Here is a 27761-nt window from a genome sequence, read left to right as displayed (position 1 = left end):
CCATTCCATAGCAACTGGTATTCCGACTCTCAGGACAACTTACTAGGCCACTCAGCCGTTGCCCATGGTTCGATGGGGCTTATGGAAGAAAGAAGGTAGAACTGGCTGAGTCAGCAAAGAGGATGCATCTGGATGTGCTAGGAGTAAGTTATATTCGGGTAAGGGGAGATAATGAGGAAGAGATAGGAGATTATAAAGTGTACTTGACGGGTGTTAGAAAGGGAAGGGCAGAGTCTGGGGTAGGGCTCTTTATCAGGAATAACATTGCACGAAACATAGTTTCTGTTAGGCACGTAAATGAGCGAATGATGTGGGTAGATTTGTCAGTGGGAGGAATTAGGACAAGAATTGTGTCTGTGTATTCACCATGAGAGGGTGCAGATAAGGATGAAGTTGACAAGTTTTATGAAGCATTGAGTGACATCGTGGTCAGGGTCAACAGCAAGGATAGAATAGTGCTAATGGGCGATTTCAATGCGAGAGTTGGGAATAGAACTGAAGGATACGAAAGGGTGAGTGGTAAATGTGGGGAAGATATGGAAGCTAATGGGAATGGGAAGCGTTTGCTGGACTTCTGTGCTAGTATGGGTTTAGCTGTTACAAATACATTCTTCAAGCATAAGGCTATTCACCGCTACACATGGGAGGCTAGAGGTACCAGATCCATAATAGACTATATCTTAACAGGCTTTGAATTCAGGAAATCTGTTAGGAATGTACGAGTTTTTCGGTGATTTTTCGATGATACAGACCACTACCTGATCTGTATTGAACTAAGTATCTCTAGGCCTAGGGTAGAGAAAGTGAAATCTGTCTGCAAACGAATAAGGGTAGAAAATCTCCAGCACGAGGAAATTAGACAGAAGTTCGTGGATATGATCAGCGAGAAGTTTCGAACAGTAGACAGTAAGCAGGTTCAGGATATAGAAAGTGAATGGGTGGTATACAGGGATGCTGTAGTAGAAACAGCAAGGGAATGCCTAGGAACAACCATGTGTAAAGATGGGAAAAGGCGAACATCTTGGTGTAATGATGAAGTGAGAGCAGCCTGTAAACGTAAAAAGAAGGCTTATCAGAAATGGCTCCAAACAAGGGCCGAGGCAGACAGGGATTGGTACGTAGATGAAAGAAACAGAGCGAAACAAATAGTTGTTGAATCCAAAAAGAAGTCGTGGGAAGATTTTGGTAATAACCTGGAAAGGCTAGGTCAAGCAGCAGGGAAACCTTTCTGGACAGTAATAAAGAATCTTAGGAAGGGAGGGAAAAAGGAAATGAACAGTGTTTTGAGTAATTCAGCTGAACTCATAATAGATCCTAGGGAATCTCATCATGGTGGTGTTGCAAACAGCCAAGCTCATGGGGAGGAGGAAAATGATGTTGGTGAAATTATGCTTGAGGAAGTGGAAAGGATGGTAAATGAACTCCATTGTCATAAGGCAGCAGGAATAGATGAAATTAGACCTGAAATGGTGAAGTATAGTGGGAAGGCAGGGATGAAATGGCTTCGTAGAGTAGTAAAATAAGCGTGGAGTGTTGGTAAGGTACCTTCAGATTTGACAAAAGCAGTAATTGCACCTGTCTATAAGCAAGGGAACAGGAAGGATTGCAACAACTATCGAGGTATCTCATTGATTAGTATACCAGGCAAAGTATTCACTGGCATCTTGGAAGGGAGGGTGCGATCAGTCGTTGAAAGGAAGTTGGATGAAAACCAGTGTGGTTTCAGACCACAGAGAGGCTGTCAGGATCAGATTTTCAGTATGCACCAGGTATTGAAAAATGCTACGAGAAGAATAGGCAGTTGTGTTTATGTTTCGTAGATCTAGAGAAAGCACATGACAGGGTACCGAGGGGAAAGATGTTTACTATACTGGGGGACTAAAGGTAGATTATTAAAATCAATCAAAGGCATTTATGTTGACAATTGGGCTTCAGTGAGAATTGATGGTAGAATGAGTTCTTGGTTCAGGGTACTTACAGGAGTTAGACAAGGCTGTAAACTTTCACCTTTGCTGTTCGTAGTTTACATGGATCATCTGCTGAAAGGTATAAAATGGCAGGGAGGGATTCAGTTAGGTGGAAATGTAGTGAGCAGTTTGGCCTATGCTGACGACTTGGTCTTAATGGCAGCCTGTGCCGAAAGCCTGCAGTCTAATATCTTGGAACTTGAAAATAGGTGCAATGAGTATGGTATGAAAATTAGCCTCTCGAAGACTAAACTGATGTCAGTAGGTAAGAAATTCAACAGAATTGAATGTCAGATTGGTGATACAAAACTAGAACAGGTCGATAATTTCAAGTATTTAGGTTGTGTGTTCTCCCAGGATGGTAATATAGTAAGTGAGATTGAATCAAGGTGTAGTAAAGCTAATGCAGTGAGCTCGCAGTTGCGATCAGCAGTATTCTGTAAGAAGGAAGTCAGCTCCCAGATGAAACTATCTTTACATCGGTCTGTTTTCAGACCAACTTTGCTTTACGGGAGCGAAATCTGGGTGGACTCAGGATATCTTATTCATAAGTTAGAAGCCACAGACATGAAGGTAGCAAGAATGATTGTTGGTACAAACAGGTGGGAACAATGGCAGGTGGGTACTCGGAATGAGGAGATAAAGGCTAATTTAGGATTGAACTCGATGGATGAAGCTGTACACATAAACCGGCTTCGGTTGTGGGGTCATGTGAGGCGAATGGAGGAGGATAGGTTACCTAGGAGAATATTGGAATCTGTTATGGAGGGTAAGAGAAGTAGAGGGAGATCAAGACGACAATGATTAGACTGTTTCTAATGATTTATAGATAAGAGGTATAGAACTAAATGAGGCCACAACACTAGTTGCAAATCGAGGATTGTGGCGATGTTTAGTAAATTCTCAGAGGCTTGCAGACTGAACGCTGAAAGGCATAACAGTCTATAATGATAATGTATGTATGATGATTTTTTTTTTTTGCTAGTTGCTTTACGTCGCACCGACACAGATAGGTCTTATGGAGATGATGGGAAAGGAAAGGCCTAGGAGTTGGAAGGAAGCGGCCGTGGCCTTAATTAAGGTACAGCCCCAGCATTTGCCTGGTGTGAAAATGGGAAACTACGGAAAACCATCTTCAGTGCTGCCGACGGTGGGGCTCGAACCCACGATCTCCCGGATGCAAGCTCACAGCCGCGCGCCTCTACGTGCATGACCAACTCGCCCGGTAGACAACATCTTAGCATAAGGCGGGTTTTGGGAAAGTCACCAGAATTTGTGTTAGATTTTCATGGGGACAAAGCGGGTTTAGGAACAGTTTTCTTGTTGAAAAAGATGCTAAATCATGAGCTATAGAGATAAGCTAAGAACTGAATTTTCATAAAAAATGGATAAGGATGATTTTGGAACCATACGCCTCAATTTTAAAAATCTACAAATTTATAAAAAATTCACAAGACGTTGTATGTTACAAGAAGACATTGCCCGTGTTTATATCTAGAGCATTAAAAATCAGCTAGCACTGAAAATAAACAAATGCTCGTACTTTTAAATTTTCATCAGTAAATTTTACATCAAATTAACGGAACAAACTTATAAACAATTATGTCTATCAAAGACCTGGGAGTTATTTTAACACATAACGTGTTTTAAGCAGCACATCAATGTCTGTATCAATTCAGCATTCAAAACTCTGGAATTTGTTATTAGGACAAACAAAGAGTTTACGCGTGTCAAAACCATCGATAATTTATTCAAAATCTTGGTCCGTACCAAGTTAGAATCTGCTTCAGTTATTTGGCATCCATATTACAAATATGCCTTGCTGGCAAGATGTAGTGTTTACTTTGCACTATGTATTCTGGTATGGGCTAGAATAAATTTGTTACTTTCATTGACTTGTCTCAGTCTCATCCTTGGCTTTGACAGTATGAAAGTGACTGAGGTATTTGCGATGCTAGTAATACCATTCCTTATGCAGCCAGTCCCTGTTATTAATGGTATGAAAATATTACTCATAAGGTCGGTTGGTGCGTGCATTTCAGTGGGCTTGGCAGACTGATATGTGAGCAACGGTTGGCTCAGTGAGGAAAGCAACGGGAAACTACCTCACTCCTCATTTCTCTAGTATGACTCTTCAGTGATGCCTAGGCCATCTATGACAGCTGTTGGCATAGCTGTGAAGGATCTAACCAGCCTCCGGGCTGAATACCCAGCATACATACATATTACAGATCATACAAGGTTTTCAGTGGCTACATTGAACACTAGGAGTAATCTGGAGAGAAAATAAGATACCAGATGAATGGAAAAAAAGGACTGATCATACCAGTATTCAAGAAAGGAAGCAGAAGAAAGTGTAGAAATTACAGAGGAATTACCTTGCTACCACACTGCCTCAAGATATTGGAAAAGATCATAGCAAAGAGATTAAGAACAAGGATAAAACATCAGTTTGAAGAACATGGCTTCAGAGGCAACAGAGGAACAACACACCTAATTTTTGCCATTAGACAACTAATGGAAGAGTACTGGGAAAAAGGGAAAGATCTAATAGTAGTGTTCCTAGAAATAGAAAAAGCATATGACAGTGTTCCAAGCAGCAAAATATGGCAATGTCTGCATAAACTAGGGGCCCCAAGTTTTCTAATTCGCAAGATCCAATTGCTATATGAAAACTGTGAAAGTAGTGTACAAATAGAGAATGGTAGATCTGAATGTTTCCAAACAAAGAGAGGCGTACAACAAGGCAGTGCACTATCTCCACTACTTTTCCTTGCACTCATGGATGTAATCATTAAAGAAATTAAAGCTCCAGAACCTGGAGATATGAATGCATTAGTGTTTGCAGATGATGCCATTTGGGGAGAAACACAACAAGTCCAAAGGAAATTAGATTACTGGGTCAACAAATTTAAGGAATATAAGTTAACTGTGAATAAGAAAACAATAGCAATGAAACTGAGCAGAACACCCAGCTAATGTGAGCTCAAACTTCATGGAGAGAGAATTGAATGTGTAGAAAGCTTCAGCTCTCTTGGAAGTATTGTATCGAACCAGGGGAGTGCTAAATTGGAAATCCAGAACAGTGACAAAAAGTTCCACGTTCTTCTATCAGGTACGAAATCTAGTGTGGGACAAAGCAGTTACCGTAAAAGCCAAACAAACTACCTCCTGCCAATCATGACATATGGGTTGTAGACCTGTGTGTTTTTGAAAAGGGACATCAGCAAACTGCAAGCATGTAAAATGAAATTTTTCCGATCTGCTATGCAAAAAAACAAGAGACAGAATTAGAAATGAGTGCATTAGAAATGACATACAAGTGACCTGTACGATGGAAGAAAGACTACGCATTGCACGGATGAAATGGTTTGGGCGTGTGCAAAGGATGGAAGAGACTAGAAACCCAAGACAATACTTGGAAATGCCAGTACCTGGAAGGAGACCTTATCGAGAAAGGAACAAACACTGCAGGATGTAAAAGGAGAGGAACTCTATAATGACAGGAACTGATGGAGGCATATTGCCCACAAAAGTCCTACTCGGCCTGCTAGAAGGATACCCAGATGATGATTACAAATCACTGGAAGGGAGCCTCGAAAAATTTCAAAAATGTTTTCTAAGGTACGTATAAAGACAATAATATATCTGCATTTAAAGCGAACAAATCATATAGTCAGCTACCAGATGAATTCAACTACGTTAGCTTGGTAGCGAGGTGCGAAACCTTACGGCACATTTTTGTGTATAAAACAGTTAATGGTATGTTGCACAACAATGACTTCTTGCAGCACATTTATTTTAAAGCTAGAGCAGGAAACTTGCAAAACTGAGATTGGTTTGTCAGCAAAATACCAAAAACAGTATATTGTAAAAATTCACCTTTAGTAAGAATGTGTGATGTACAATAAACTCGCCAAAATTAACAATAGTTTAGACTTCAGCTCTGCATTATCAATGTATATTCCGTTTTCAAGAGCCACCATTCTTAAATTGTAAATAAAGATTCCCCTCCATTTACAAGATGTTATCAACTACAGAATAAATCTGTAATCTTGTCTGTATGTGTGAAGATGTATAGTATATTATATCTGAACTATAGTGTAGCTTATACAGTACATTCAATTAAGGCATTCAGTGTATAATGAACTATGTATTTAACATCACCGATTTTTTTCATATTCTAATGTATTTTCCATCGTCGCCATAAGACCTATCTGTGTAGGTGCAACGTAAAACAAATAGCAAAAAAGTATTTTTCTTAAATATTTCCTAAAACTTCTTTTCATTTGTGTTGGTATTATAGGATGTATTTTTTTGGTTTCCTTCTTTTTTTAAATTTGTAATAGGAGTTTAAGCATGTTTAAATAAATAAATAAATAAATAAATAAATAAATAAATAAATAAATCATAGTGAAGAAGCTGATGTTCTTGGAAAAAAACAGCGACGATAATTCCCCACACTATTACCCAGCAGAAACAACCTAAGTGAGCTGTTCCATAAACTAATGTAAAATTATAACACAAAAATTATTATGCATGTGTATCTTTTGCCACCTTCATAGATCATGTGAAATATGTTAGCAAACCTGGACATCAGCAGAGTATCCCTAGTACATACTAAAAGCAATTAATAATATATTGCTATAATATCGGTATACTCTATGGGTCTTACTAATAAAAAGTCCTTATACCGTTGTTTAACTCTTGTTTAGTTATACAGTGAATAAACCCTGTATAAGCGTTTTACATTTTTCTTACTAATAAACGAGGTATACGCATTGTATTACTACACAGCACGTATATACTCGTTCCAAGGAGTAGGAATCTCTTCCTGTAGTTCACTGACGTATTTCGCACGTTCACCGCCTTTATGATCGCTTCTGCTGGTTATCTACGAGCAAAACTTTCCGGAAAATCGCACAATAGCACGGCATATCGAAAAGGCAGTGGCAACACTAAGTGAGACAGCTGGAAATTCGCTTATATTGATATCAACATTTCTTCAGCTTGCTTGTGTAATGATCGCCAAAAAAAGAAATGGAATGGCTTAAGAAAAGATCAATAGCTCTTAACTGGGATAGTACGGAAAACGTAAGCAATTGTAATTCAATCGGCGGGTTGAAAAGGGTACACATTCCAAAATCCTTACTTTTCAGGAGAAAGGAAAACCTGTTTTGTAGCTAAACGAAAGGTTAGATCGAAAAAGTTTCTATTAGGCATTTATACATCACATTTCTACGTATTCAACTACAAAGTATGGAAATCATATTAAGTACGGTTTTCAAGTTATACCATTTTTTATGTCAAGGAATATGTCCCTTTTTATACTCAAATTTGAGAAAGATCTAAGATCTTTGTAGAGGCAGATAATGTATAATAAACTCGCAATTTAAAGTCTATTAAGCAGTAACACCTTATTACACAAACATACGCCCAACCATAATTTCTTTTATAGTTATTCATTGTCATTCCGTGAGACAGCTGGAAATTGACTTATATTGATATCAACATTTCTTCAGCTTGCTTGTGTAATGGACGCTAAAAAAAGAAATGGAAAAGCTTAAGAAAATATCAAAAGCTCCTAACTGGGGTAGTTTGGAAAACGTAAGCAATTGTAATTGAATCGGCGAGTTGAAAAGGGTACACATTCCAAAATCCTTACTTTTCAGGAGAAAGGAAAACCTGTTTTGTAGCTAAACGAAAGGTTAGATCAAAAAAGTTTCTATTAGGCATTTATACATCACATTTCTACGTATTCAACTACAAAGTATAGAAATCATATTACGTACGGTTTTCAAGTTATACCATTTTTTATGTCAAGGAATATGTCCCTTTTTATACTCAACTTTGAGAAAGATCTAAGACCTTTGTAGAGGCAGATAATGTATAATAAACTCGCAATTTAAAGTCTATTAAGCAGTAACACCTTACTACACAAACATACGCCCAACCACAATTTCTTTTATAGTTACCGTATTCATTGTCATTCCGTGAGACAGCTAGAAATTGACTTATATTGATATCAACATTTCTTCAGCTTGCTTGTGTAATGGACGCTAAAAAAGAAATGGAAAAGCTTAAGAAAATATCAAAAGCTCCTAACTGGGGTAGTTCGGTAAACGTAAGCAATTGTAATTGAACCGGCGAGTTGAAAAGGGTACACATTCCAAAATCCTTACTTTTCAGGAGAAAGGAAAACCTGTTTTGTAGCTAAACGAAAGGTTAGATCAAAAAAGTTTCTATTAGGCATTTATACATCACATTTCTACGTATTCAACTACAAAGTATGGAAATCATATTACGTATGGTTTTCAAGTTATGCCACTTTTTATCTCGAGGAATATGTCCCCTTGTATACGGTAGGTACTCAATTAAGAAAGATCTTTGTAGGGGCAGATAGTGTATAAAAAAACTCGCAATATCAAAGGTCTATTAAGCTGTAACATATTTTTACACTAAAATACGCCCAACCATCATTTCTTTTATAGTTATTCATTGTCATTCCGTCTCTTTAAAGTGTTTTACTTTACGAAGATGTCTAGCTTCCATAACCTCTGAATGGTGTACGGTACCGTATGTCTTCTATGTTTAAAATATCGTGAAGATCATCAACGTTATCGTCATTCTTTCAACGTGTGTTCAATGTTAAATGGATAAGTCGAATATTTTACAACGATTATATTACTGTCGACAATAAATACCACGAAAATAAACTGCTCGCTCGTTTCTTTTTTTCCGCTACACGCTGCTATACAACGCTTATACTAGGGTCCTGGACTGTATAAGCAATTCAGTGAATAACTATAACAGATGTATACACAGGAGGCTTATACACGGTTTATTAGTAACGAATTTCGCGTAAACGGTGTATAAACCTTGTATAAAAGTTATACACCGTTTATTAGTAAGACGGTATATATACATGCAGTTTATTACTAATTTTATACCTGCACAGTAAAATTTGATTAAACCATCAACTGTTATTAGTTACCAATATATTTGGTGCTTTGAAGAACACAAACTTACCTAAGAGATAAAGACCTTTCCTAACCATCCATCGAAACCATCGAAAAATGGCAAATACAGATAGAAATTGTCCAAACAGTGAACGTAGTTGCCCAAAGTTCTCAGCTACACCTAATACTGCCCTAAATGAGCTGTACATTGCATTAAACGTGGACTCCATCATGAAACTAACCGAACAAAATGCTTGTACAATAGACTCAATTGACTGGAATGCTGGACGAGAACCTTCTTCAGCCATCTGGATAAACCTGTTGAGAAAAATATAATACAAGATCATGAAGTGAATTTTAAAGATTTTAACACAACATTAACTCATATCTATATAACAAACCAGCTTAGCTTCTAAGATGGAATTCGGAATTCTATCTGATACACGAGGATGAGTACAATGAAAACCTTGAATATTTCTTTCAATTTATTTTACTGAGCATAAGTAATACATAGCTATATAATTTTTTAATGCAGTTTCTGTTACATTTAACCCAGTCCTTCAGTGCCTACAAAGTGCATGGATTCATCCAGGAAAAAAAATCATCTGGTTGTCTGCACACCTACTCGTGCACCGCCATCATCGTTCATCTTAAAGCAAAAGGAATGTCCTCCCAAGCAAGTGGTAATCACTAAGGGCAGCAAGGTCTGGTCAATATAGTGGATGTGAAAATTCAGGTCCTGGATGGCCACAACAGTTGCATGGGTATTAAGCAACCAAGGATTGTCATGTTAATACCATGCCAAACATGTATCACCATACTGAATAGTCACTCATATATAAATTTCAATAGGTTTCACACCTTAACTATCCTGAATAGCAAATCATGATTGTGCATGTCTGAAGCAGGGCAGCCACTGCCCTACTCTCCACCTTGTAAGTGTATGTAGTCACTAAGGGACCAATCTTACTCTTCTCTCCTATTAATAACAAAGGTAGTAATTTACAGTTACTTGCTAACTGTTGGGTTTGATTCAATGTCACTAACCATAAAGTTTAGGGTCCCTACTTGACGATATGACATCTTACATTTACCGTTCAACTCGCATGTTGGCAATGTTTAGCCATAATTCGCGAGATTATACATACTGCTACTGCTGTATTGTCAAAAGTCGCAACTATTACATTTGCAAGAAAAGTAATGCATATTTCCCTTTTCTGCAGGATTGTATAGCAATGTGGATAATACCAGATAGTGGAATTGTGACATATTTGAAGAATGCATTTAATAAAGCAGTGGGTGTGAAATGACAAAATGCACCATTTTATTAACATGTTAACACGATCTTGAAAATGAAAATTCACAGCCTGTTTCCCGTCATTTGACCGGGTCAGGAATGCGATAAATGAAGACCCTATCTAGTGGCGAGGAGAGGAATTGTTCCGGCTGCCGAAGCGTGTCTCACTCCTCTGGGGCAATGATTAATGACTTACAGATGAAATTATATTGGTGTGTTGCTGGAATGAAAGATGACAAGGAGAACTGGAGTACCGGGAGAAAAACCTCTCTCGCCTCCGCCTTGTCCAGCACAAATCTCACATGGGGTGACCGGGATTTGAACCACGGATGCAGCGGTGAGAGGCCGGCGTGCTGCCACCTAAGCCACGGAGACGGCATTAACAAGTTCTTATTTCAACTAATTCTTACATATGGATATAGAATTAAATTAGGGTATCACTCAAGAAAAATCTGCAAAGTTGCTCCGAAAAGGAAAGGAACGTTTCATACAGGGCGTCTCAAAAACCTTTTGGGTCAAATTGAAACAGGTAATAGTGGGTCCACAACAGATTATATTGAGATAGAGAACCGAAGATCGGAAATGTATATTTATTGCATTATGGACATAGGCCTACACAGTACACCGCATAACAGCAACAACGTAGCTCATAGTAACTGTTCAAAGTGATGACCGCCAGTCACAATGCACGTTTTCCAATGGCGCAAGTAGTTCTGCTGCACTCTCGCAAAGATCCCGGGTGGCTGTTTTAGATCCACACCGGAACAGGCAGCGGGTGATACGACAGCGTACACCACTGACCACCAAACAGACTTACTGTACACGACTTAGCTCATAGCACATGCGTCATGTAACTACCGCACGCATCGCACCGACACATTAACCTGTGCTGCATGCATGCCACTATCCCCGGTATCAATTGTCCGTTGCATTAGACAACTTGTGATGTGTCCATGATGAGGTGTGTTACTGTGTACAGTGCATAATGCATAGTCAAAGATGGAACGTTAATCGTTGCGGAGTTGGCAAACATGCATTTAATGTACGGTGGGGTAGGATATAGTGCCCATAAAGCAACACGAATGTACAGAGTACGCTTTCCCAATAGGCGTCATCCTAACTGGAAGAAGTTTATCTCCGTGGATAACAACTTACGAGAGACGGGGTCGTTTACGCCACAGGGAGCCGGCAAAGGTCCCCACCAGCCAATGAGGAGATGGCGTTGGATCGTGTGTCCGACCACCCAGAAATAAGCACCCGTCAACTTGACCGTGAAACGCACACTTCAAAAGATACAGTGTGGAAAGTAGTGGCAGAACAGGTATTACACACTTATCATAAAGAACGTATGTAAGCACTGGGACCAACGGATTTTGAGCCCCGCGTTCAATTCTGTCAATAGCTAGCCATACACGGAAAGGCATTCTGACAGGCGAGGCCTCTTGTGACGCGTACCGACAGGCTAGGACTGCTCGTTAGTGAGCGAGGCTAGTTTGAGGAGTTATCTGCTACAGGTGAGACCTGTTGTCTGCAACTCAATAGAAGGACCTCGGCTCACAGATCAAGCCTCTTGTAAGGAAAGCATTGAGTGAACAAAGGCACTGCTGGAGAAATTTATTGAAATGTCTGAACTGCAATTCCTGTTGTAAATTTCAAACCTTCTAAAGACCGCCCAGTAGCTAAAATTCTCAGTGTCACAACTGCGCGTTCCTCAGGCGGTATGCTATGTCGCATTACAGTATGGTATCATCTTTCTTCAGTTCAGAAACTACAATACCTACAATAAATACGCTATCAACAAATCATTATGTGTATGTGTTACAAATCAATAATTTAATGTAATAAAGAGAAAAATCAATACATGCTTACCTAACAGCATATCGTAATTGCTCTGGTCCATTCGCAAACAATTCTTGTAATCTTCCGGTTCATTTTCTCTCAGGTGTCGTACGAAGCGCATGTGACTAAAGCTGCCTCGCTCTCTTATCCATTATTTCATCCACTTCGATCGATTTTTCTTTTTGCACGATTTAATATACGGCGAAATGCGCATTCTAACAAACGCAACAACAAAATGTTATTTTCCTCTGGACTAATATCTGCTTCGAAGTCCATCGCACAGTTCTAAGTACAGCAGATCTGATCGGCAAGGATTTCAAACAAATATGCATTTCCGACCATTCGTTCCCTATCTCAATATAATCGGCTGTGGACCCACTATTACTTGTTTCAATTTGACCCAAAAGGTTTGAGACACATAGATAAGTTTTTGACATAATAAGAAAGTTGAAATGGAAGGAAATTCCTCTATCAACCTAACCTATTCTTGTCTCGACTTTGGCATGGTATGCAGGCTTAGCCTTTGTGTATTCTTATTGACTCACGTCATATATATATGCAATATATTTGCTTGCGTGCATTATTACATTATGGTTTCACTTAATCAACAGCGAATTTCAAGAAGGGTGCTTAATTTATTATTTACACCAGGCAAACACCGAAAGAATACGATATAGTAATTCGTATGCAGAAATATATAACATTACATTGATTGAGGGTGAGAGAGTGTGTTTATTTCTCTAATTCATCATTGAGCTTGAAAACTGACGTATTGAATATCTTGATTTCGCATTTACTTGGGTAAGGGAACCTTCATTATTGATGCTTACTTTGGGGTTATAGTTGCTTATGGTTATGTCTGGCGATTTCAATATGTAGCCTAACTAATCAAGTTGGCAGCAGTGATGAGACGTGACTAGGGCCGCAATATTTGTATTTTAGTGTATAGTCTTACGTATCAACCGCTATATACTGGTACTCTGATGGTGTTTGCTTGTCTGTACAATGCTGCTGCCTATAGTATATTTGTTAAAGCCTTCGTAAAAGTACAACCAACATCAAGAACCATGGAACGATATTTCAAATTTTTATTACACTTTTAAGGCTTTCATTCGACTCGCCCTAGTATATACAATTTGTTTGTAAAGGAAAAGAATGTTTCCTACTGGAATTTTGCAAGGACTATAGGTGGGAAGCAGACCAAAACAAAACATTCTCAAAAAAGATATACATTAAAGATACGAAATCAAGGAGCACATAAAAATACACAAAAAATGAAAATAAAAAGACCATTGGGTAGAGGGTGTTGTAAGAGGCAAGGGCAAACAATGGTATAAAATGCACAAGGAAAAGAGGGCAGGAGGAATTTAACAGAATGTAATAACGTACCTGCTCTCGGCATTGTTGACACGGGAGAAGCCATACTGATTCATGCCATAACCACCGAAGCCTCCATAACTTCCATAGCCACCACCATAGCTTCCATATCCACCATATCCTGAGTAGTTAGAGCCATAACCACTGTGATACAATGAAGAAAAATAGGGAGAACTTCCTGGTGGCCTTGGGATACCAACTCGATGTGGTCTAGGAGGCAAAGGAGGTACAGTACGTATTTGCCGAACTGGCAATGGAGGAGGATTCAGACCAATTTGCAGAACATCACTGTAGAAATAAAACAAACCAGAATTACAAATTAATTCTTTCTTTTTATGAGAGTTATAAAAAATATTCCTTTACAGAAGAAATGCTCATTTATGACACGAAATTTAGTGCCTCTTATCAATAATTCTGAACAGTGGGCAAGAGCAATGGTGATATGATGCCATTTCATTTTTTCATCTAGTTTTCCTTAAATAAAATTCTATTCAGAGGGCAGGAAATTATTCTACATAATTCGGACCAATCCTTAATAAATAGCACATCATTATTTTTTTTTCATGTTCATCTGGTATATGCATAATGAAGCAAACTCTGGATTCTTTCATTTATGGCGTTTGAGACATTTTTGGTAATCAGCTCAATCCACCTTATTGGGAAGACCGTATCTGTTACTGTGAAGTCTGTGTTTGTCCGCATCTCTTCTTTCTTGAGATTACACCTTTTAAGAAATGTATTGATCCACCTTTTCAGTACTAGTTGATATCCACCATCCTCCCAATGGACAACAAAACATGTACTACATTTAGATTGATGATTTCACAGCTTTTGTTGTGTCAGAAAACAAGGCGAAATTTATTACGTTCCTCAGAGAACTTCGCTCCGCGTCTTCAGAAGAAAATCTTGTCTGTTCACGAGCAAAACTTATCTAATAATGAAGGGGTTGAATTTAAGAATGCTTAACTGTTGGTCTATAGTAAACACACCATCTTAGTTCCAATTTAGATGTTTCTTGTTTCATCGTAAAAGCGTGCGAGTAAACAGCAAAGTCATTAGACAAATCAAGGACAAATGCAGTAGAAGAAATAAATAAAAATAAAATAAAATGAAAAAAAGTGCAACAAAGGACTGAAAGGATAGAATAGAGCTAAAGATGGAAATAAAAATGTGTAGAGAAGAAATAATGAGTCAGGCAGAACTACAGAAAGGATGTGCTACAATGAGGTTGAAGACACGGGAGTAAAAAGAAGTAATACAGTAACAGGTGTATACAGGTTATAAAAGTATGATCCATACACATAGCCTAGAGCGAACCATCTAGTGATGAGGAGATTACAAATTTGGAATTTGTAGATCACCTAAACAAAATAATATTGAAAGGACAGAGAAGAGAACTATCTAGGTAAATCAATGGCTGGCAATCACATACGAGGGTCGAGTCATGGCAACTATTTTTTCTCGCGAACAGGAGACAACACGGAAAATTTAAGATATGCATTTGGAAATATAGGGCATGTACTTATGCACAGTGCCTGAAGACAAATTCTGACTTCAGGAGATTCTCGTAGGAAATTGACACAACACAGGCCATTGGTAAACATTGTTTCATTATGGTATAGACAGCAAATACACAGGACTACGTACAAAGGACAGGTCTCCAGTGGTTACAGACCTTCGAAACAATCACCCAAGGTTTCCACTGTGCGCTGCCAGCGGTGATCGCTAACTGGATGGCCTGGACAAGGCAAATCGGCAGTTGATACTTTACCCCGTTTGAGCGTCTCCACCCATCTCGCCACTGTTCTACAGGGCATGGCATGCATACCTAATGCTTCCCGCAGCTCTGCATGGCATTGGCGTGCATTTCTGCCGCGGAGAACTGCTATTTTAATTTTTTTTGCTAGGGGCTTTACGTCGCACCGACACAGATAGGTCTTATGGCATTTTAATTTATTATTATTTAGCGTATGGCTTATACAGACAATATCAGTAATATATATACATATTTACAGCTGAGAAACAAATTAATTTGTGGTTCACAATTGAATATCAAGTTTTTCAATCCAACGTACAGCTTCTGGAGATACCAGCAGGAAGTCATCTTCATCACCGTGATAAGCTTGAATCTTACATTCCCTGATGATATGATGAACAGTCTGGTGTGGAGCTCCGCAGTCACAGTCTGAATTAGGTAGCTTTTTCCACTTATGGAGAGCGGCTCTGCACCGGCCATGTCCTGTTCTGATTCTATTCAGGGCAGTCCAGGTCTTGCGTGGTAGGTGGGATCCACTTGGAAGTTCGGGACCTGAGAAGAAGGTATGAAGGCGCACATCAGTTGCTGCTTCCCATCTACTTTTCCACTCATCAAGATATTTAAAATCCTTAGCATCCATGTTAGTAGCATCACGCAGAGTTGGATGGCGTGATTTCAGTCTATTAAGATTCATAAGTGGTTCCTGCTTGTTGACTTCCATTTTGTGATGCTCTCACTCACACACTGAACTTGGGAGCAGGCTTAGACCCACACTGTTGTTTACATACATCATCTAGTGGCATCATATGCAAGTACATACGGTACGTTTCCAAATACATATCTTAAATTTTCAGTGTTGTCTCCTCTTCGTGAGAAAAAAAGTAGTTCCCATGACTTATTACTCGACCTCCGTATTACTTGATAGCTATGTCCTTGTTGAAATTGTTAGGATTTTACATATTTCCACAGCTTCCCGTATAATCCCAGACCTCTAGTGTTTAGTGTGCGTAATGTCTTGGAACATGACATTATCCACTGATTGGGCGTGCTCAGCTACTGCTGACTTACCTGGCTGATTGACAAAGATATTTCATTGGTGTTCTTTGATACGATTACCAATGGACTGGCATTTTTGTACACCCCTTGCTTTTTACCTAAACAGTGTGGTTAACTGTGACGGTGCCAAATACCGTTTTTATATTGTGTTTACGGAGGACCTTGGCAATTCGATCTGTGATATTGTGGATCAAAAGAAGGTAGGCAGTTCCCTTCACTTCTTTGCGCTGCTTGTTTTGCTTAGTCATCCCTCTGGGATGCAGGGCTCTATGAATCTGTACATCGCTGTAACCATTACCCTTGAACATGACTTTGAGGTGTGTCCATCTCTTTCTGGTTGTTTGATGGTTCACAAATTCGTTTTGCCCTCGTGGTATCATGAGAATGCACTGATTTTCTGCTGATGGTAGTGAGAATCTGCATGGAGATAGCAATTTGTGTGGGAAGGCTTATATAAATGGTGTGCCCTAAGGAGCCATCCAACTTCTTTCTTACTAAACATCTAAGATAGGAAGGTATCCATCAGACTCCTCCATAATGCTTTTAATCCTCCTCCATTGTGCATTTAATTGAAGGATGCTGCTGATTTAGGTGGTTTTCAAATAAGGGAAGTTTCTCAGGACCTTCTGTCCAGACACAAATGTATCATCAACATACCTCCACCAAATCACCGGCTTGATGGGTGTAGAAGCAACAGCCTCCTCCTCAAAATGCTCCATAAGGAAATTAGCCACTACCAGCGAAAGTAGACTTCCCTTAGCCACACCATCCATCTGTTCGTAAAATTACACATCCCACAAGAAATAGCTGAAAGTTGTGCAGTGGTGAAATAACTTAGATGCTCAATGAGAGACATGATCGAGTCTATCAGCACTTTAGTGAATAAGGACTCCACATCAAAATTTACCGAAAGCGTGTTGGGTTGAAGGGCTATGGTTAACAACTTATTAACAAAATCTATGGTGTCCCTAACATATGATTCGGTACGTCCCATATGTCGGTGAAGCAATTTGCTTAGATATTTAGCCAGAGCACATATAGGAGAACCTATTGCACCAACTATAGTGCATATTGCATTCAACTGCAAACCACAACCCAAGACTTTATCCTGCATGTTCTCATTACATTTCTATAGACTTGGATTTTAATACCGTGTAATCCCGAAAACTACCCGCACGTTTTTAAGAGAAATATTGCCCCTTAGATTCAGGTGCGGGACATACTTGAGCATTTTATATCATGACCTCATAATACATTGTTGCCAAAATGCGTCAACGCAACAACAGCGGTTTCATGTCACGCAACTTGACAACAGCTGAAATCTCGCTCTGTTGCTCACTCAGTGTCCATAGAAATGTTCTCTCAAGTTTCCCCGAATCTCCCTGACCTAATAAGAAAAATTTTCCTGACGCACGAAAACTGAGTGTCAAGTTAATTCACCAAACAGCAAGTTTTACAAAGAACAAAAAAAAAAAAAAAAAAAAAATCCAGCCTCCACCATTCCCATAGCTGGCCTAATTCTCTCTCCAATTCCTTTTTATAAGTTATTTATGGAAAAAAACAATTACATTGATGGCACTTTATATATAAACCAATTGTTTAAAGGTAGGCCTAACATTTATCTTTATCTTATTTCCACGGAACAAAGTATAACTAACTTATTAATAGAGTAATTCAAATATGGAAATTAATTTAGCACAGCAATCTAATAAATACAGTACTACTTCATGTGGATTAAAAGCACTCTTGAAATCAAAAGCAATTAACTTGTGTTTCTAGTCTAGGTCTACTGTATATTCAAAATAGTTTTCAAATTTGAATACAAATCAGTCAGGAAAGATAATGAAAAAGAAGTTTGCACTTATCGAAAAGATAACTGTTTTCGTTTTAAGTTTTCTGGAACTATTTTCTTCCTTTCAATTTCAGCATCCCGCTTTTCTCTTTCAATTTTCAACTTTTTCTGTTTTTCTTCCAAATCCTTCAATTGTAATTCAATTTTCCTTTTCACCATTTTCCCCTTTTCCTCTTCTGATTGCTTTTCTTTTTTATTTTCCAGGTATGACATACCTTCTCCTTGGAAGCTTGGATCGAGGTCAGCATACTTCTATTCATAGTAACATTCCTTGAACCACCAACGTGTTTCACACTATCAAAAATTATTCTCTGGGAGAGAAGTGGCTCCTCTAAAAGATTTGTGACTTGTAAATGTTTGACAGAAAAACCAGTTTCAACAAATGCATTACCATAGAATAAAATGAAACAAAGTTTTATTACAGACCAGAGATCTTCATATTTCTCAACTTCTCCTAAAAGATTGTAGTAAAATTCATCCAATCCCAAGTCATCCGTTCTTTTAGAAATGAAGTCATTAATTTGTTTGTTGATTCCTGCATTGTTCTGAGTTTCCTCGGTCAGCAGACAGAACTGTTGTTTGGCCTTTTCAGCACTTTTATCACGTGTTCTTGTACGGCTGTGCAAGTTTTCAAGAACATCAATCCTTTTTCATTGCCAAACTGGATTTAAACAATATCATCTTAGGCTCTAGGGCTAAATGCAATTTTAGAGTACTTCTCAGTTTTTTCTAACATGACGATCAAGAGATTTTTGAACTCATTCTTACAAGTAACTTTTTACTTTTCAGAACATTATTTTAACTTGTTTGATTAAGCTCTTCGCAGCATAACCAATATCCACCTTTTCTACTGAAATCAGATTGGCACTATCTTGTAAGTCAAAATATTTTAACTTTCAGGACTTACTTGCTTCAGCTATCTTTTCACATTTAACAAATCTCATCATTATGTTTTTCATAAGTTCTTCAAGCGATGTTAAAATAAAAGTACTTAATTTTGCCCTAAGTAGTGGATTCTTCACAGCTTCTCTAAGATACTGAAGGTTTTTCTCCTTTTTTTCTTTCAGTGTACTTTCATAACTTCGTCAATGTGATCATATATTTTTAAGAGCTTGATCAATACAGCATCCATTTTCCAACCACCTTATTGCAGTGAACTTGTAAGGAAATGCGGTGCTTGTTATGTCTGTATATTTAGCACGTCGAGCTGGGCTATCTTTAAAAATATTATACAGAGACCTGAAAAAATGAAAAGGTCCCAGTCTATTTTGGAGATCCCAGTTTTCATGGCTCCATTCACTGTATGCAAACTGCATGTGCCTTTATCAAGAAGAGATTTGCCCTCAGGGTTTAGCACTTGCAAATGATTCGCAAGTATTTGTAATAAAACTGAGGTTAAAACATTCGGCCCATCCATTGAGACTAATAACTGATCCGCAGCTGCCCTGCCTAAAAATACACTATTCCAATACCTTGTTACAACTTTTTGAAGATTTACATCCCAAACCTTACACACAAGTCCATTTGTCCTCTTTGGAAAAATCTGTTTAACAATTCATCAAAACAAAGTAGTCAGAGTACTATTATAAGTCATTATGCAAACTTTCTTTAATATGGGGCTAATCCATTATTTATAACATAGGAAGCCTTAGTCATGTCCATAGTAAAGTTTTGAGTATTTTTTTCTGTCTGGAACATTGTTTTGAATTCTGTGGAGGTTTCATCACACAAGAGTTGAGACATCTGTCCAATAACAACCTTCAGCCGATGTAACATCATCTTCATTCACACTGAAAGTCTTTAACCTCCTTTGACTTGTTCCTGGCACGGCTAATTCCTTTGTAGCTGTGGATGTAGTGTAACTCTTGGCTGCGTATCTTCAAATGGAGATGGAATAGAGGTATTCCTTGCAAAGAAATTGTTGGCTGTAAGACTTAGCTTTCATGTATTTTATATGAGTAGGTCCTTCAGCATGAGAAGTGACTGCTTGTTTACCCATATTACTAAGTTTGAATGATTTACAACACACCTGACAATATGCTGAAGTTGCATCATCTATATATATAAAATAAGAGTTGTGTTTGTACATTCATTCATTCATTATTTATTTACCATAAACCTTTACAATATCTACGGAAGGCCAGGGGAAAAGGACAAGCCCCCTACACGTAGTGCCCCCTGACCTTTGAAATAATTACCTAATCCTAAAGTAAAACAGTCATATACACTATTTACAGGTAAAGTAACAAAGTATAGCCTAATATATACCTATTTCTCATTTATACAACCTTTCACTCCCTCATTCATTCTTCCACATATTCACATGCATTTTCTCACTGTATGTGCTTCCTAACATAACATTTAACTATATTTACATTTCTACATTTAATGTTGGCGGGTAGATCGTTCCAAAGCCGCGCTGAACGAGCAAAGAAACCTAGTTTGTAGGACTCAGTTCGCGCAAAGGGGGGTATGAGACACACCCCTTTGCCTCTACGGACGGAGCTGTAAGATAAGGAGAGTCGAGGGAATGGTGAAAGGTGAATGGCCCCTGTGAGGGACTTGTGTAAGAAGGTGATGTCGCATTGTTTACACAAGGAGGCGATTGACGGGAGGGAAGACGGGCAGCTGTTCTTGTTAATTAGTCGTTCAGCGCGACTTTGGATTCCTTCTAGTTTGTGAAGGTTAGCTGCAGTGGTAGGGTGCCAAGCAGGTAGACCATACGTTAGTATAGGTCTCACTAGTGTCAGGTAAGCCGTCCGTATAGCATTCGACTTGCAACCACGGAGGCTTCTGTGCATAAAACCGAGCACCCTGGCAGCTTTGCATCTCACTTCCTCTGTTTGTGCGTTCCATTTTAGTTGTTCAGAAATGGTTATTCCTAACAAATGCATAGTTTAAACTCGCTCAATATGTACATTGTTAATGGTATATATACATTCTACTGGGTGTCGAGACCTACTTAACCTAATGTATTTACATTTGCCAGCATTAATGCTGAGACCGTTGATGTAACACCACACCGCTATAGTGTCCAAGTCCGACTGTAACCTCAGACAATCCTCTGCACATTGTATATCCCTGTACAAGACTGTGTCATCAGCGTACTGAGCTATGGTTGAGGTCACACATTTAGGTAAATAAGAGACAAATGCATTAAATAATAAAGGTCCGAGGACGGTGCCTTGACATACTCCTGAGATTACTTTAACGGTCGATGATCGAACTCCATCAAACACAACACGTTGTGTTCGACCCTCGAGAAATGACCGCAACCATGCCAGTACACTTATTTGAAAAGATCGGCATTTCTGTATCGGTCATGTTCATAGTAACAAGGATGCACTTTTTACATTTCCGTAATTTTTGTCTGTCTGTACACGCATCACGAGAAAACGGCTGAAGAGAATTTAATGAAAATCGGTATGTGAAGTCGAGTGATGAGCCGCTACAATCTAGGCTATAAATAATTTTACTCGCGCTGAGTGAAATAGTAGTTTAGGGTAAAGCATAAAATTTAATTCTCGAATATTTATATTATTAGTGGTCCTATTGATAAATACTACATAACTAAGGTTATATAGAATTAAATTTCCGATCTTTTTGTCATACATTGTTACCATACCGGCTTTGATAACACAGATAATCATGAATTTGTATTTTTGCTCCCAAGTCCATATCAATGCCGAGCCACGAGAAAATGGGTTAGCAGAATTTAATGAAAGTTGGTATATAGAGTCGGGAAATAAGACACAACAGTCTAAGTTATAAACAATTTTATTCACGCTGGATGAAATTGTAGTTTAGGGGAAGGCGCCTAAAATTGAATTGTTAAATACCCATGTTATTGGTCCAATCGAAAAGTACTACATAACAAAAGTTATAGAGAATACAATTTCCGACAATTTATGTTTTATTTAGTTTTACCATACCGACTATGATAAGAGTGGTATTTCAGAGTCGGAAGAAAACTAAATGTGAAGGCCTACAATATTGAAAGCACATAACATCGATCAACAATAATATTACATTGGTCACTGTTTGTTGTGATGTTCTTTGTCTCTTATGCTGCCGCTCAACTCTGAGAGATGGGATTACTGCTGCATACCGAGTATAACAGTCTGACTGAATACTGGCAGGAAATAGCTGGGGAGTTAGAAAACTTTCTTCTTTAGCATGTCATTCCTCTGGTTCATACATTTTCTGATACCGTACTGCTGATACGTAACACACTGGTTCATCATAGTATTCCAGCTATTCGATCCCTACTCTGACTTGCTGTTTTGCATGAGAGTGTGCACACTGACGGCAGAAGCTCACTTAGTAGTAGTATGACCTGGTCTAAAATTACAATTTAGGCATATTCCAAATTATAGCACCACAATTCACTAAATAACTCAAAATTCAACCCTGAAAAGAGCTGTTTCTTGAAGAGCTTCTTCCTCTTCACTTTTATTAAATCTTTCATTCATTTTATTAAAAATTAGCAGTGAAAAGGGGGTTTCTCGTCTGGCTTGGAGGCCTCCAAGTCAGATAGACTTTTCCGCCGCCAGTGTAGTGAATTGAGATTTTCCGACTCATCGGGTACTCCTAAGAAACAAAGTAAAAGGGCATAGATTTTGCCCTGGGACTCGCCACAATTCAACTCCCCCCCCCCGGAAAAAGACGAGTGTTCACGGGTCACGGCTGTCTGCGGCCTGGTCATTCCAGCTCTGGAAATTTGGACTCTTACAATGGCAGCGTAGTACTGTTCGTTAAAAGTGAGAAAATGTGTGGTTTTTAATTTGATAGAGTATTTCATGTGAAATAATTGCTTTTACTCCTGCCATTCCTACTGACGTCATTGTAATGACCTATGTTAATTTCAGTTGGGAAAACCACTACGACAAGTCTTTCTGAGGATGTAAAAAGGCAGGTGGAGAGTGTCTGCCATTATAATGGAATTCCCCAACCTGATTGTGACTGATGGTGCGCAAGTGGGCCTACCATTACAATGAATATTCCCTAACGCAGTCTTCATATGTGAAAAGACGTTTCGTGATTTCTCTGTTGCGCTTCTAGGGTAAAGTTAAGAGCGATGCAACTTAATACAGTCTTGCTCACAATGTGTACACTACCTAACCTACAATTCTGTATACAATGTAGAATTCCAGAGCAAAGCACAGGTACATTAGCTAGTCTATATATAGGTTGTCCAGTTGCAAAACCCGTTATGTGCAGACAAACAAATTTTTCAGCAAGCGCAATAAACTGTCATTTGTTATGCAACAAAGATAGGAGGTTGAAATTTTGTAATGAAACAGTAAGCGTTCATCTTCATTATACCGCAAAATAACCACAAAATTTAACTTATAGAACCCATGTTTTTTGCAAAAAAAATTTGGACATAACGAGTTTTGCAGCAGTTTTGTGGAGATAAAAGATATGTGCAGCAGTATATGGAATAGAGTGTGCAGATTTATGGTGAAAGTGTTTTAGTAGCTACGTTACACTATGAAAATAGCAAGAATGGAAAGAATTTAGGTTAGGATATAATGTTTTGATATCTAATCCCCGCTCTTTGATTTAATGATTACATCAAGAAATCATCACTCATTCAAAACATTTTATAAGTTCTTTAACATTCTGTACAGTTATATTAACAATCCGTTATTGTCCTGAACAAAATCTCCCACATCAATGTCATAGTCTGGTATTTCACTGTTTAAATTTTGCTGCTGGTCAAACAGTGTCTTGTAGAACGTGCGGTCATCGTTCCTTATCCACTCTTTCCTATAATGTTCGGTCAACAATGTGTGCAAGTCGTTGAGCTTTTCTTTCTTAAGAGCAACCCCTTCCTCCACTGTAGTGATGGGACATTCGATTCATTTTACTGAATCGATTCATTTGATTCCGTTCACGTTACTGAATCGATACAGTGATCCGATTCACGGCTCATTGGTCACCGCTCCTACTGCATCAGTGTAGTATGTGCTGGTAAGACAGCAGCAACAGCATTCAGTGCTCGCAGCTGCCATCTGGTCTTCATACTATGAACTCCTTTCTTAGAAAAAATGCTAGTTACTCTAATACATCGAAGGTTTCCGGCAACGCAGGGTGGGAAAGGTTAGGATTATGAAGGTAGCAGCCATGGCCTGAATTAAGGTACAGAGCCAGCATTTCCTGGTGTGAAAATGGGGAAACTACGGAAAAACCATCTTAACGGCTGCCGACGGTGGGATTCGAACCCACCACCCCCCGAATGCAAACGCATAGCCACGCGATATTAACCGCACGACAACTCGCTCAGTCTTTTTTAAAAAGTATTTTTCTATCAGCTGAGGATTTTTTTAAATCGTCATATTTTGTATAGGCTACTCGAGATGTACAGTAGCCCGCTGGTTTTCTGATTCAACATACTGTTATTGCGTCTGTCCACATATGATTGAAGTCTTGTGCAACGATGTGACATATGAACTGAGAAAATACTGAGCCGTTCTTCCCAATATAAAACAGGTACTTTTGAGTGGTCATGAGCATGACTCATAGTCATAGGGCAGGCTAGAGTCGAGTTTGTCAAAAGTCAATTAAGTTATAATACTAAGATTCATTAAACTAATAAATAGTATAACCTAATAGCCTACCTACTTACTAGCTACTTCAGAATTATGTTATGACTACCTTTTTAACACTGCAAATAAATCCATCTATTATTTAAACCTCCCTGTAAGAAGAGGACAGTGAATGCAAATGGGTATTATTTTCAAATGAGCTGAGCTCGAGAGTCCATTATAGCATACGATTCTTTCAGTCTAGCATGTCTCACTGTATGTCTCGCTGCAGCGGAAGCTCGGCTCTCCGCGTGTCCAGTGAGCCGAAGGAGCCGTGTGTATCATGCGTCTCACTGAGCCGCGCTCGTTCACGATTCTTTCGATGTGCCATGATTCACTGTATGCCTCGCTGCAGCGGAAGCTCGGCTCTCCGCGTGTCCAGTGAGCCGAAGGAGCCGTGTGTATCTTGTGTCTCACTGAGCCGGCTCGTTCACGATTCTTTCGATGTGCCATGATACACTGTCTCGCTGCAGCGGAAGCTCGGCTCCCCGTCAACATCCAGTGAGTGCGCCACTCAGCACTGTCCGCTGGGAGTAAGCTGAATCGTGAGCCGTGAGCTCGCCTTTCCTGTGAATCGATTCACTCGGACACTTGAATGAATCGATACACTGCTTCGAATCATGCATTCAGTAGCCAACACTACTCCACTGGCACTGGCACAATAGCAGAAAAGGGTTTCCCATGGTTAAATATGCTTTATGCTTCCACCACAATCACTGTTATAGTTTACTTCACTTCTTATCACACAGTTGCCTGATTTTGTTCATGTACGTATGATCCTCTTACAGGGTTCTGCGACATAACGAGCTTTGCTGCATAAGACACGCTGGACATAACGACTTTTGCAGCAGTTCCGTTATTTGCCACATTTAAACGCCTTTGCTCACGCATTACATTACTGGATTGTGTATTTTGATGAGATGCATACAATGGCGATGATAACTCATTTTGAGGAAAAAATGGACATAACGGGTTTTGCAACTGGACGACTCATACATAAAATAAGAGTTTTGTCTGTACATTTTTCAAAATTTTAAAAGAATTGTATTTCTGTATCGGTCGTGTCCTCAGTAACAAGGAAATGCACTTTTTAATTTTCCATAATTTCTGTCTGTCTGTGTGTATGTATGTATGTACGTACGCGCAACACAAGAAAACGGCTGAAGAGAATTTAATGAAAACTGGTACGTAACGTTGGGGAAAAAGTCGCTACAATCTAGGCCATAAATTATTTCATTCATGCTGAACAAAATGGTAGTTTAGGGAAAGGCCTAAAATTAAATTCTCAAATATTTATGTTATTAGTGGTTCTATCGATAAATACTACATAACTAAGGTTATAAAGTAATAAATTTTCAATCATTTATGTCTTAAACATTTTACTGTACCAACTATGATAACAGAGATATTCCTGAATTTAGGATAGTCTACATCAGCGCCGAGTCATGAGAAAATGCGTACACAGATTTTAACGAAAATCGGTATGTAAAGTTGGGGGATAAGAAACAATACGGTAGTCTATGCTATAAATAATTTTATAAGAAGCCCCAATATCACAGAGTTGGAAGAAAACTAAAGTGAAGGCCTATAATATAGAAAGCTAATAAAATTGATCAACAATAACATTACATACATACATACATTATCATTATAGACTGTTATGCCTTTCAGCGTTCAGTCTGCAAGCCTCTGAGAATTTACTAAACATCGCCACAATCCTCGATTTGCAACTAGTGTTGTGGCCTCATTTAGTTCTATACCTCTTATCTTTAAATCATTAGAAACTGAGTCTAACCATCGTCGTATTGGTCTCCCTCTACTTCTGTTACCCTCCATAACAGAGTCCATTATTCTCCTAGGTAACCTATCCTCCTCCATTCGCCTCACATGACCCCACCACCGAAGCCGGTTTATGCATATAGCTTCATCCATCGAGTTCATTCCTAAATTAGCCTTCATCTCCTCATTCCGAGTACCCTCCTGCCATTGTTCCCAACTGTTTGTACCAACAATCATTCTTGCTACTTTCATGTCTTGTTACTTCTAACTTATGAATAAGATATCCTGAGTCCACCCAGATTTCGCTCCCGTAAAGCAAAGTTGGTCTGAAAACAGACCGATGTAAAGAGTTTCGTCTGGGAGCTGACTTCCTTCTTACAGAATACTGCTGATCGTAACTGCAAGCTCACTGCATTAGCTTTACTACACCTTGATTCAATCTCACTTACTATATTACCATCCTGGGAGAACACACAACCTAAATACTTGAAATTATCGACCTGTTCTAGCTTTGTATCACCAATCTGACATTCAATTCTGTTGAATTTCTTACCTACTGACATCAATTTAGTCTTCAAGAGGCTAATTTTCATACCATACTCATTGCACCTATTTTCAAGTTCCATGATATTAGACTGCAGGCTTTCGGCACAGTCTGCCATTAAGACCAAGTCGTCAGCATAGGCCAAGTTGCTTACTACATTTCCACCTAATCGAATCCCTCTATACCTTTCAGCAGATGATCCATGTAAACTACGAACAGCAAAGGTGAAAGATTACAGCCTTCTCTAATCTCTGTAAGTACCCTAAACCAAGAAATCATTCTACGATCAATTCTCACTGAACCCCAATTGTCAACATAAATCCCTTTGATTGATTTTAATAATCTACCTTTAATTCCATAGTCCCCCAGTATGGCGTACAACTTTTCCCTCGGTACCCTGTCATATGCTTTCTCTAGATCTATGAAACAAACACAACTGCCTATTCCTCTCGTAGCATTTTTCAATTACCTGGTGCATACTGAAAATCTGATCCTGACAGCCTCTCTGTGGTCTGAAACCACACTGGTTTTCATCCAACTTCCTCTCAACCACTGATCGCACCCTCCCTTCCAAGATGCCAGTGAATACTTTGCCTGGTATACTAATCAATGAGATACCTCGATAATTGTTGCAATCCTTCCTGTTCCCTTGCTTATAGATAGGTGCAATTACTGCTTTTGTCAAATCTGAAGGTACCTTACCAACACTCAACGCTAATTTTACTACTCTATGAAGCCATTTCAT

General features: G+C 38.8%; 1 protein-coding gene across 1 annotated transcript in view; it reads right to left on the bottom strand.

Annotated features, from left to right (window-relative positions):
- The window catches only part of Pex13 (peroxin 13), a 114160-nt gene that overhangs the window by 62592 nt on the left and 23807 nt on the right, over window positions 1-27761 (bottom strand). The window contains exons 2-3 of the mRNA XM_067143278.2: window positions 13452-13727; window positions 8997-9244 (exon numbers count right to left, since the gene is read on the bottom strand). Of these exons, the coding sequence (XP_066999379.1) occupies window positions 8997-9244; window positions 13452-13727 (524 nt within the window). The remainder of the gene's footprint in view (window positions 1-8996; window positions 9245-13451; window positions 13728-27761) is intronic.

This window comes from Anabrus simplex, chromosome 3 (assembly GCF_040414725.1).
Source record: "Anabrus simplex isolate iqAnaSimp1 chromosome 3, ASM4041472v1, whole genome shotgun sequence".
NCBI lineage: Eukaryota > Metazoa > Arthropoda > Insecta > Orthoptera > Tettigoniidae > Anabrus > Anabrus simplex.
The sequence above is the reverse complement of the archived record's forward strand: the minus strand, read 5'-3'. Positions and strand labels throughout refer to the sequence as shown.